Source organism: Dermochelys coriacea, chromosome 6 (assembly GCF_009764565.3).
Source record: "Dermochelys coriacea isolate rDerCor1 chromosome 6, rDerCor1.pri.v4, whole genome shotgun sequence".
Classification (NCBI taxonomy): Eukaryota; Metazoa; Chordata; order Testudines; family Dermochelyidae; genus Dermochelys; species Dermochelys coriacea.
Window position 1 is genome coordinate 108769463 of NC_050073.1, and position 13211 is coordinate 108782673.

General features: G+C 42.4%; 1 protein-coding gene across 6 annotated transcripts in view; it reads left to right on the forward strand.

Annotated features, from left to right (window-relative positions):
• Window positions 1-10305, forward strand: part of TNFAIP2 (TNF alpha induced protein 2) — a 42538-nt gene extending 32233 nt beyond the window's left edge. For all 6 annotated transcript variants that reach the window (XM_043515816.1, XM_043515812.1, XM_043515815.1 and 3 more), the window contains 7 exons: window positions 477-577; window positions 681-779; window positions 2498-2624; window positions 3901-4023; window positions 5809-5964; window positions 7143-7264; window positions 8339-10305. In XM_043515816.1, the coding sequence (XP_043371751.1) occupies window positions 477-577; window positions 681-779; window positions 2498-2624; window positions 3901-4023; window positions 5809-5964; window positions 7143-7264; window positions 8339-8480 (870 nt within the window). In that variant the 3' untranslated portion in view covers window positions 8481-10305. The remainder of the gene's footprint in view (window positions 1-476; window positions 578-680; window positions 780-2497; window positions 2625-3900; window positions 4024-5808; window positions 5965-7142; window positions 7265-8338) is intronic.
• The last annotated feature ends 2906 nt before the right edge of the window (window positions 10306-13211 follow it).

Sequence of the window (13211 nt, forward strand, 5' to 3'; positions counted from 1 at the left end):
ACACTATGTTCACACTTTTTCTTCTTCTGAATTGCTATTTAGTGTCTCCTTCCTCTTCATCTATGTTTTTGATTGAAATCAGAGGGTGCAAATATTGCATTATTGTCCAAAACAAGTACAGTTCCATTGCTTATTCCTAGGACTGGCAGTGTGGTCCAGCAGCTAGGACCCGGTGCTGGGACTCAGGAGAGACCAACATTCTGTTCCAAGCTCTGTTGTGTGACTTTGGACAAGTCACGGCACCTCTCCCACTTCTCCGCCATCTTTAGTTATAGGCAGCTAAAGCAGGCAGCTGCCACTGGCTCTTGCTTTGTGTTTGTGCAGTGCCTATCGCATTGAGCACTAATCTCCTCTAACACCAATGACTAATAAGAAATCAGCATCAGCCACCTTAGAACTCTCCTGTGGGTTGTTTTTGGCAGGGGAGGGTTGTTGTAGAAGTTTGAAGTTGACCATTGTTCAATTTTATGTCTTAGACTATTCACGGAGGACAAAAGCGAGCTGCAGAAATTACATCTGAACTGGGCAATCAACTGTCCATCGTACTGTTGGTGGAGCTGTCAACATTTTTGAAAAGGTATAATAACAAGTTGTTGCAGGAAACGGCTTCCTAAGTGCAACGGTGACATCCAGTTGCAAAGTTACTGATCATGATTTCTTCTTTCAATCTCTCCCTTTAGCTACAAGAAAGCCTTAGAAGAATTTAAAGAGAAAAACAAGCAGCACGGCTATTTCAAGGCTATGATAATTGCAAATATTAACAACTGCATGAATTTTAGGTAAGAGTCACAATGAAAATGCTTAACTTGTTGCTTTGTAATCAATCCGGGTGACTGTAGCTTATGGAGGTAAAGAGCATTACAGCAGCAAACACACTGAAACCTTTAATTGTATTTAATATTTATATACAGATTTAGAGAGAGAGAAGCTACAGTGCAACTTCCAGAAGCTAATATCCAAAATGCTTAATCAAATATTTACATTATATACTTGTCACCCTAATTATTTAGCTAGTGTAAATTAGCATTGCTGCAGGGAAGTCATTCATGTGTCATTTTGGAGAAGCTGAGAACCCCACCCAAAGATTTTCAGATCATAAGATAGTCCTATTATTCCAGATTTCAAATATTCCTATTGCGTGCAAATTCTGACAACATAGGGATCATGGAATCAGGATACCAGGGTTTCATTCTTTGTTCTTACACTGATTGATTTGGACAAGTCACTAGTCTCCAAGTAACCATCTATAGAACACATATACACTTGGGTTAAAAGAAAAGTTCCATTTGATTATTTAGGAACAAGCAGTTTCATGCTATTAGGACAGTTTCCACAACTGCATTTTCCTTTATCCAAGCTGTGCATCATTAAATATTTTGCTACAAAACTAAGGTACCCTCTGACTCTAACAGAGTGGAGATATTTCTATTATTTTCATGAAATAACTGAAAAACAATAGACTGAATCCTGCGTGAGAGGTCAGAGCCTGAGTCAAACTGTTCAAAAGGCATAAGACCATAGGTGCCGAGTTTCTATTCTGCCGAGGGATGCTGCCCCGGCTCTGCCAAGGCCCTGTCCCCACTCCACCCCTTCCACCAGTGCCCCACCCCTGCCCTGCCTCTTCCCCTTCCCGCCCAGTTCTGCCCCCTCCCCAAGCACACTGCACCCTGGTTCCTCTCCCCTCCCCGCCAACACCTCCAGACACCACGAAACAGCTGATCTGTGGCAGGTGGGAGGCGCTGATCTGTGGAGCTGCAGGTGGACAGGAGGCGCTGGGGGAGGGAGAGATGTTGATGGGGGGGCTGCCGGTGGGTGCTAAACCCTCACCATTTTTTTCCCCCATGGGTGCTCCAGCCCCGGAGCATCCACGGAATCGGCACCTATGCACAAGGCTGAGGAACTGAATCCTATGGCCCAGCCTGTAGTAGCCAGTGACCACCAGGGCCATAGGAAGGAGCATCAGATATTGCCTGTTGCCACTCATTTCATGAGGGTTTGAGTCCATGTATCTGCACTGTGTGCCCCGTGAACATACAGCTCAGCTCACCCACAACTTCATTCCTGCACTCCTGTGCCAAGGACTGCCATCAAGCTGGCAAGGAGGTATGGAGTTCCTGCAGTGGCTGGGTCCCATATAGCAGGGGATGTCATTTCCACTGCAGTTTGGCCTTTACGGGGGCAATGGCAGGGCTAGTTGGATCTGCCCTTTTGCCATTCACATATGCAGTGATAATTTACATGCACATCCAATAATAGAACAATTGCCAGACAGACAAATTAAAAGTCTTTGTCATGTAATCAGTATCCCTCCCACTAACACTGACCATCACTTCTACTCTAAAACATAGAAGCCACTCAGAATTCTAGTTTACTTTTTGCGTAATGACCAAAACTTGATGTCCTGGTGCTAAGTTGCTTTTACTGACATATTAACATTTGCTTCTCCCACTAGCGTTCCTCTTTTGTGTAACAAATCTATTCCTGCATCTTGTTTCAGAGACCACACGGAGAAAACTACAACATCAGCACAAGACAGCACAAGATTAAAAATACTTGCTACACTTAGTGAAATAGAGAACAGTGGCTATGATGAACTGCTTCAAGATTTGTTTCTGGAGTTAAAGGTAACCTGTCTGTGTTACATGAATAAATACCAAGCATATAGGGATGTAATTGTCTCATATGAAATATTCCTGTAGAAGAAAAGTCTAATATGTTACCAATTTGATTTGGGACAAAAAAGTAGGTTCAACATAATTTTCCCAGAATTTTTTTTTTTTTGGGGATGGAGGTAGGGGTGTTAAACACATGGCAACCGAGTGTTCCAGGGCTTATACTGCCCATCATGGTATCTGATCACATTACTTCGCTGAGGTCATCATTATGCTGTCTTTATCAAAGCAATGAATACACACTTCAGGTTGATTGATTTAACTGAATGGGAAATTTACAGTTTAAAGAAAAATCTGATCTTTTCTCACCTATTAGAGAGGGTCCACAACCGATCACTTGGGAAGAGATCAGAGCCAGATCTGAATTTCAAGTCTCAGCCCCCGCCTTCATTATTTAAAACTCAGTTGGTTCCCATTGTTTTAGTTCTCAATCCTGAAAACAAATGTAACTTAATGAGCATGAGTACTGTAGTCCCATTGAACTAACTGGGACTCCTCACATGTGCAACATTACTTACATACTTGTCTGCAGCAGCAGGGCCTTTGCCTGTAAATTCCTGGGGATAGGATACATATCTAAAGATGATCTGTGAAGCATTTAAAATTGGACTCATTCACTTTTTGGCTTCTGGGCTTTTCCTTTCTTTGAAATAAAAGGCTTTTCTCCACTTCTTGTTTCTAATTAAAGAAACATCAGGATTGTCAAATCTCATCTTCCCTGCTTTTCCTCGAGGACCTCTTGGGAGGTTTTAGGGATGTTCATTGTGAACTCATACCTTAACTGAGAGGACCAAGGGGGGGGGTGGACTCTTAAGGAAGACAACCTCTCTCCAGTGTCATTATTGGTGTTTTTTGGTAAATATCTATTTAACTTCCAACAAAATACAATTTCTGATTAAAATCTCTTCCCTCAACTTTCATTCCCTTGGAACTCGATGCCATCAGTCCTTGTCAGTCACCATAGAGTAGACCAGACGCAAAATTCTAATTTAAGAAATGGAAACAAAAAGATAGTTTTTAATTTAAGCCTTTCAGGGCCTCTATCCTGTTCATCAGAAGGAAGCAAAGAAGGGTACAAGCCCCATTCACCTCTTCTCCTTTAGCAGGCCATCTTTAATTTCTCTGTGCAGCACCATGCACACCTGTTGTATAAGATGTTAAATCTCTATGTACATATTTGCATTTAGACTTTGCTTTGCAGAAGCTGAACAGCATGTTCTTTCCTCAGCCTATTTTTAGAAAGTTCACACAAAGTAAATGGCTTTCGTGCAGTGAAACGATGGATGAAATCATTCAGGCCACCAGCAACCACCTTTCAGGATTCAGGACTCTCCTCGACCCCTTTTACCAGGTAAGGTCAAAGGGAGACATTGAAAGAATTCTAGGGAATCCAAGCTTGGCTTGTCAACTAGGAACCATTCTGATGCTCAGCTATATGGACTCACCACGGTTTGGCAAGGGGACTGGGTGGGCATGTTGGCAAGTGCAAGCTTAACCCCATTTAAACTGGAGAGTTTTCACAAATTGCGAATCCCACCCCCAAGGAGGGATTTCCATTACTGTGCAGATTACCTAAATCATCCCAAGGGCCAACACCAACTCCTATCCATCAAAGCCAGATTCACGTAGCTCCTTCTTACCCTGGTTTCTTCAGCATGATGGCCAAACACATTAGAGAGGCTTCAGTGTTCAGGCAGCTCTTCAGAATAAGGCCTTGTCTACACCAAGGATCTTGGCTGTTGGTCCTCCAGCCCCAGCATGGCTGCACATGTGCAAATTAGTTTATAGTGGCTTTGATAATCCTAAGTATTTGCAGGGGTGGTTGCAACAGGAGCCAATCCCAAGAAAAGGCCAGGTCTAGATGTTGTGATTTGCAGTGCAAGCTTCTATCCTCAGCCACATCCAAGGCGATTTTAAGTGTCCAAGTCCATATTTCTTGTGGTTATACAGCAAGCCTCAAATAGGACAATGTACAGTCCCCTTTTAAGAATTCTGTTTCCTGCTTTTGTCTCTCTAATAATCTGAACAAATTCAGTAATGTATGTAATCAAATAGGGGACCAGGAGGAGATGAGGCAGATTCCTGTTTCCCTGCGATATTTCTTCCTCTCATGCTTCATTTTTCAAACATCACTCATTCCTAATAGGAAATCCCCATTCTGGGAAAGAGCGAATTCCCAGACATCATTGGCTTTGCTTACGAGGGGCTGGGAGGGTTTGTGCACTGGGTAGAACAGGACTCCAGACCAGCCAGTAATAGGGAGATGAGCGAGTACTTCGGAACTAATGAGAATCCAGCATGGCTGTCCAGGTGTAACTGAGGCACACCATGTTTTAGCATTGGGACCATATTGCCCTCGATCCACATATACAAACAGGGGATTAACGCTATTCAAAGGTGCCCAAACAAAAATTCGAAACAGATCCCACCCTTTCCCGAGTTCACCTATGCTAAAAATTCAAAACAGACCCCACCCTTTCCCTGAGTTCACTTATGCTAGCCCAGGCCATCCTCTCGTCCTGTGGTGAACGTCACCTCCATTCCCTTTCTTTCCTCCCCTAACTCACCCAACTCCAAGACTGCTCTTGACTGTTCCTTGATGGCTGGTCTTAGAAAGAGGCTGCACATCTGCAAGTCCTCTGGGTGAGTGGGTAGGAGCTGTTACCTTCTCTAGGTGTTCACCTCCTGCATCAGCTCCACCAGGGACAACTGTGGAACTTGGGACTGGGGAGCAACTGAAAAGAAATTCCCCAAGGTTGTCCTCTCTGTGACAGCAGTGGGAGCAAGTCTGTTAGAGGTGAGGGAGGATTGTCCCTCTGTTGCTACCCTTTGGAACCGTCTTAAGTCTCTATTCCCTGCCCATTCCTCCTGTCAAGTCAAAGGCGAGTGCTTGGTGCCTCATTGTAACTCCACTTCTTCCCCAGTTGCAGGGCTCAGCTCCTGTGTCCCCACCCCTCACCACCACTGGACTTGGATACACAATAGGAGGGGACTATGGGGCCCTGTATGTAAGTGCCATTGAGATAAGCGGCAACTCTATGCCAGACGTCAGACATCTGGCATAATCTGTAGCCCTCGCAGTGGGTTCCATGCATATGATCCTACTGAATTAACTCCCATTTCCCCTCCCCAACAGGGCATTATGGAGAAGATTCATGGTCACTTGGTGAGAGAATACATTGTGAGGCTAATGAAGAAGAAAGTAAGCTTGAAAACCCCAGAACTACAGCAAAACTTGTCAAAACTCATTTCAGCTCATGCCTCCCACTTGCAGAGCTTCTGCAAAGAGAAGGTTAGTATTGGCTCACCATGTCCACCTTAGAACTTAGTCCTATGAACTTCTGAAAGGAGTTGTCTTCAGCCTCTAGGATTAATTCTTCAAATGCTATTTAGTTTTTTCAAGTGGATGTTAGACGGAAGGGGAGTTTTCCAAGACTAGGGGTGGGTCAAGTTGGAATATATGCCCGGGGACTGAAGGTTACACAGTTTACAAGTCTAACATTCTAGGAGCAGCAATGGGCTGCCAAGTACAATGCTGATTTCCCACTTTCTCCTGATTACATGCAATTGGTTCCTTTCCTGTTATGCTCAGTTTACTCAGATTTAAGTTTCTTTATCTAATAGTTCTCTATCGTAATATCAAGGTGCTGCAGTTCTGTGGCATAAATACATGCACTGGGTATGTTTTGCATGCAACTTTCCCTGTTATTTCCCTGGACTCTGCTGCTTTTAGTCTTGGCTGGGTCTGGAAATGCCAGTTTTTGTTTTCAGAACAATGTATTGGGTAAGAGAATTAACGATCAACTCACACTTGTTTAATCTCAATCCTATCCCTCTTTTCACGGCTCCACAGTGAACCCAGGTGGCAGGGGGAATGATGACTATGAAAAGCAGGTGATGTGTGAGGGAGGTCCAGACTCTTCATAGGTAGGGTTTCCAGCAGCTGGAGAGCAGGTCTGCTTAGGGCTTTTTGCAGGGGAATAAGGGAAGGGGTTTAGCAGATAGTAGAGAAGTCAAAGATCTGGCACACATCCACGGATGCAACATGCATCTGCCATGTAGGTTAGGTCACTGCATATCTCCAGGGGTAACAAGCAGATTAAGTAGCTGAGAAGAAAATCATACTGGGGAGTAGCAGGTAGGCCAGCAGCTAGGGAAGAGTGATCTGAGTACAGCTTAGAGAACATAAGAGGTTTTTAAACAAAAATCTAGCTACATAAGTTTTTCAAAGTCTGGGCACGGCTAAATCCAGTTTAGAACAAGGCCTCTGAAATCTATAGGGCATCATTTCTAATTACTGCTTGGTTCCTTCCTTGATAGCCAACCCAATTGTGTTAGAAACTGGTTTAGCTGGTTTAGCATATTTAAACAGCATTCCGTGATTATGTCCCCACCTTATGCAGATGGGGTTTTGTATTCCCAATGGACCTGTATTACAGACTATTTACTCTAGTTACTTTTTTCTAATAGGGGTCTAAGGCCACATGGTTGGATTTTGCACTCCCAAAACTGGCTGAAATAATCATACTTCAGGATTCAAGTGCCATTAAAATAGAAGTTGCTATACTTGCTAATACATACCCGGATATCAGGTAAGAGGTACTGAAGAATATTTGTGAACATTAATAGGAACGTCCACAGTAGTTCCATGAAGATACTTGAGTATTAGATGAAAAGCAGCTAGCTTGTAAGCAACAGCTTTTCTAGATCAGGTTCAAGCACTTCAAGGCCTGCTACAAAGAGAGCAGAGAGTTCATCATCCATGCTGAGTGCGTAGGAACACTTCTGTACGTTGTGTAACAACTCCCCTTTTAGCAAGGTACAGTTCAGAGATCTTGATAGGAGGTATTTTTTTTCCCCTAAATGTTCCTGATCTCTTTTCCAAAAGACAGATCCAAGTTCCATAATTCTGCTGTACCACCACTGATTTTATAGCTCAGATTAGGTGTCCTCCACTCCACCCTTCAACATATAATTTTTTGTGACTGTTTGTTTGGCTGGTGACCCATCAGCTGAAATAAGTTGTGTTAAGCAAGACACCATCTAGAATCTATACATTCTGAGCCAGGTATCTGGGGGTAGCAGTGTTAGTCTGTATCCACAAAAAACAACAAGGAGTCCTCTGGCACCTTAAAGACTAACAGATTTATTTGGGCATATCTGAAGAAGTGAGTTTTTTACTCACAAAAGCTTATGCCCAAATAAATCTGTTAGTCTTTAAAGTGCCACCGGACTTCTTGCTGATTCTGAGCCAGGTTTCTCTTCATGTCAGCTGAGGGCGGGGGATGGTGCAGTGGTCAGGGTGCCAGCCTGGGACTTGGGAGACCTGGATTATATTCCCTGCTCTGCCACAGATTTCCTGTGTAACCTTGGGCAAGTCACTTAGCTTCTCCATGTCTCAGTTGTGATCTACAGAATTGAGATTGAATTATTTGTATTACCGTAGTACTTAGAAGTGTCACTCATGGAGCAGAACTGCATTTTGCTAGGTGCTGTATAAACACAGAACAAAAAGACAGGCCAGCACTTCCCCTACCACACAGGGGTATTATGAATATAAGGACAAGGACATTAAAGACCTTTAGGTGCTCAGATGATGGGGCCACATAAAAACCTAAGGTAGTGCCACTCTATGTATCTAACATTAGATCTTTTCTGTTCACTAGCAAAAAGCACCTTGCTGCCATCTTGTACATCAAGGGAAACTTGCCGAACAGTGAAGTAAGAAGTATCCTGAGCATCCTGGATATCAGCACAAAGTCCACCACTTCCTGTGAATCACTGTTCTCAACTATAAGGATTTCCTAGACTTGATCCCAGGACTCATAATCTATGGGACTATTTGCTAAGCTAGTAAAAGTCACAGCATGGGGCCAGATTCAGCAGGCCTCATGCATGGGCCGTACAGCTAACCAGTGCATCAGTATTTCTCTACTGAAGTCCTGTTTTGTCATTGTAAGATTGACACCCCTGTGGGAAGAGATTTGCTCTGTGTTTAGCTACGAAGGGATGGAATCTGATCGAGGGGTTGTGGCGTAGTTCTCTGAACAGCAAACAGAGCTCTCAAATCAGATACTGACTCCCTCCGAGGTCTCAGGCATATCCCACTATGCCTCAGTTTCCCCCTGGGTACAGTAGTACTCCACTTACTTCCCAGGAACATTGCAAGTATTACCTAGCTAACTAATTATTTAGATAAGATCTATAAAGCATGGCTTGTCCTCTGTGGAGGAAGAGGCTCCTTACATTTCATTTTTTTCTTCCAAAAGCTTAGCAAAGTGATTGGGAAAAAAATAATTTCAGAGCATGCTCAGTAGACATCTGCTAGGTTTTCTTTTTAATCAGAGGCTACGAAGCTGCCTTTTCTATTAGATCAGTAAGATGTGGTGAAGGGATCAAGAAGGAACAAAGTCTGTCCTCAGGCTAGCTTGCAGGAACAGTTTGGATAAGGAAAGTTTTAAAGGGTCTCATTGAAGGTTATGACTGCATGTGTTTCAAAAAGTGAAATTGCCTTATCATGGACAAGAGAAAAGTCACAGCACAGAAAGCTGCCAATCTTGGGACTTCAGGAGCTTTCTGCATTTTGTAAAATGCAAATTTTAATCTTTTAAAAATTTAGGTTTCTGCACCTTCCTTTTGTGAGGCTACAGTCAGCACAGTGTAAACTGATGGGATGCTTCCCAGCTAAGCAAGCTGGGAAGAAAGCATTCCCTAGCTACACCATAGCAGTCAGCCAAAGGTGGGACTTTACGACTCCTATACCCCATTCACCTCCATGAGGTATGAATTTCTAAGCCTGCTTGGCAAATTAGCATCCAGTCCTGTAAGTGCTTTGCACGCAGAGCTGCTATCAGAGTTCTGTGTAGGAGTGGGATTTTAAGTGCTCACATTTCTGACTTTCTCCTGTTTATATTCAGTAGTTTCCAATGCTATAGATTAAGATTCTATAGGTAATTATACATTGTAATAGCTGTTGTAGCCTAAAGCCCCAATTCAGCAAAGCACTTACCTTGCTTACATCCACAACATTCAGCATGCATGCATTTCAGTTCTGTTGCTTTCAATGGGATTTGAATGTGTGCTTTAAGTGTTCGGGGGCCTAACTGCATAAATGCAATACACATTTTGTGTTATTTTATATAAAATCTCTCTCTCTCTCTCTCTCTCTCTCTCTCTCTCTCTCTCTCAGTTGCCCTCTATCCTGCAGTTGTTGGTCTAGACTAGAGCTGGAAATACTAATCTTGGGTATGTTTTGAAAGCAAGTTTGTTTTCAAGACAATCTTTTAGCCAGAGAATTACCAAAATATCCAATTTGTTGAATCCAAGACCTTTACCCTCTGTATCAAACTGCAGCAAGCTCATCTGCAAGGAGGATGAATGACTATGGAAACTGTGAAATGGTAGTTGCAGATAAAGCATACTGGCATTAACATCCCTATAAAACCACCTTTAAATGTGACCACAACTTGTGTATACTGCATGTAAGCTTCTGCTTTCTAACCCTGAGGTTGTATTTCCACAGGTGCTTGTAGGTCATTGGTGTATTTTAGAATCCAATTTTATTTTCTCTAATTAGTTATCTTTGTATGCAATATTTATATTTAAACAATTTTAAAATTATGCTGGAAATGTAGCTGACTTACCTCTGGTTGTGTGTATGTATCATATGCATGGGTAACCCTATGGTATTCCTTCAGGGATGATTCCCCTACTACTTGCACCCTGATGAATGTAAGGTTAGGGTTGCCAACTTTCTAATTGCAGAAAATCCCACCCCTTCTCAGAGGCCCCACCCCGCATTTACTCAATCCCTGCTTCCTCTGTCGCTCACTCTCCCCCACCATCACTCGCATGTCTGGCTTTTCCATTGTTGTACCATTGTTAGCAGTGGGCGTCACGCAAAGTAGCATAGTTGAAAAAGAGATACATAATCAATATTCCTAACTTCAGATACAGAAATGATACAGGTATATAAATTGGATAATCAAATTCAGTAAATTATAACCTGTCCAATGATACCTTACAAGACTCATCTTGCATAAAGTACATTTCAGTTATGTCATATCATAAGCACATTTTCATAAAAAATATGGAGTGAAACATCACAACACTTAATTCTTGTTATTCATGCACACCAATGTTTCCAGTTTGTATTCTTGTGTGGCTGAAAGTACAGTTCACTACATATTGTCATTTGTGCTCCTAGGCCCAACCTCCATGCTGAGGTTGCTAAACTTCCATGGAAGCAGTCTCTGACTCCCTAGTTATTGTCATAAAGAAGATACACTGAAAGATGAGAAGTTGGCTAGAGGGATCAACCACCATTTCACTGCCACAATTTACAACATCCCCCTCCCTAGAGATGGCAGTCATATGCCTGACTGATCCTAAAGGACTAAACACCGTGGTCAGTCAGGCTCTCAGTAACAGACACAATTCCAGTTGAAACCAATGGGAATTATACCCATTTTAACAGCAAACATCAGATCCCGGAAAGCTCGACCATCCATTACTGAATGTTGTCAACATGGCTGAAAAAGCAACATCATAAAAAATTTCAAATGCTGTGACAGTTTTGGGGGCAGCCAGGACTGTCATCCCCTGCCACCAGTGTGCGGGAGTCTTGCCTGGGGTCAGCTCCCTACTAGCAGCACCCTTTCAGCTACTCAAGCACTCTCCTCTGGGCTATGCCATCCCTGTCTTCACCTTGCAGGTCACTCTAATGCCTCCCCATCCCTGAGTCCCTTTGAATCATTCCCTTGTGAACTCTAGCCCCTGACACTGGCTACTCAGAGAAGTACCAGCTCCTCCACACCCAAAGGTGCAGTTTACCCCAGTTTACAATTTTATCTTAAACCACCACTCCTGTAAACTACACAGCACTTATAATCAAACCAAAGTAGGTTTATTTAAGACAAAGTAAAGATTTAACTAGAATTGAGAGTAAGTATGGAAACAAATGGTTACAATACAAGACGAAAAATCAGAGTGTGAATCTGGATCTACACTTATCAATAGTTCCCTTTCCTACCTCATAAAGTAGGGTGTTCCCCTCCTCCCCCAAAGTTCAGGCTGTTGCAAAGCTGGCTGATTTCCCAAGATGCAGGATCCAAAAATTCATGAAACACCGCCCTTCCACAAGGGGGTTTCTCAGTGAAGAGTGCTTCGCCAACCTTTGCGTTATACTGAAAACAGCCTTTTGTTTCTATTCACAGACAGGGCAAACCCTTGTCTTACTGTAAAGTTCCTTTTTTAGCTTCAGGTGGTTTCAGTTGTCTGCATTTGCCTCTGATGGTCTCCTATTGAAAGTCCTAGTACTGTGCAAGGAGAAACATTGAGCCTTGCACTGCATCACCAACCAACCAGGGTGATAACTCCAACCCTGCTGGAATGGACCATCACTGAGACACATTATCCCTGGTGACTATTTTTACTCCAACTGCATAAAGCATACTTTCAATATAAATACATTATTACCTGTACATACGTTCACAATTATTACAAATCTTGACAAATTATGAGCTTTCTGTAGTTACCTTCCATATTACTCTTTATGCATAAATATCCTGTAAGATGTATTTGATGTAATGAGTTTATCAGGTCTGAGGTGAGAGTTGATTGCAACTCAGTGTACTTACTTACATATCAAAATCTGGGTGCAGTACTGACTTTTTTAACATTCAAGCACGAATGCTCATAGCATCTATTAGCCATTATATGAAAGTTTATACCCCACATAGCCAAAGAATGTTTTACTTGATGTAAACAATTTTTTGCAGTGCTTGATGCTATCAGAGTTTTGTTTTACAGCTCTGTTAGTACTAAACAAACATGTCAACTGTTATGTTGGCCTGAAAAGTAAATATTCCACTTAAATAAATGCTTAAAGGAAAATAGCAAATCTAAACATCTGAGGGGAAGGAACAAATGATCTCTCGCACACATTTCATATGGCATGAGCAATTGCCTTGTACAAGTCCCCTTATAAAAATCTTCATTTTCAGCTTTAGCGAGCCCAAGAACAAAAAAGTCTTTTAATCTTATTGTCTGACCTGATACTCATAATGGCATTATTTATATGTAGCATACTTCATACACATTTTCAAGGCACACTTATGAGTTACTTATGATACATGAGTGGCTTGATTAGATATTATCACAAATAAACCAGCGCTCTTATAAGCTAAATAAAATCAACTTCCGTGGTCAGTAACGTGGCTTGTTTAGTTATCATAGGATGTCTATTGATACTGGCATCTACCCACACTTGGACATATCAGTTGATCATTAAGATTAGATAAAGTAGCATATCTCTTCTGAAAAACTGACTGAGGGAAAAAGTATGTTCCTTGACCCATGGCATTGTATTCCCATGCCACAGATTCTGCTAAGGCAGAGGGAAGAAATGAAAAAACATGCTTAAGGAGGAGTGGGCTGGGGAGAACTCAACCTTTGTGGAACTAGGGGCAGACACTGGGAGACACCCAAGGGAAAAGAAACTTGGAGCAGATTAAATGCCAGTTTTATTATATTACATTG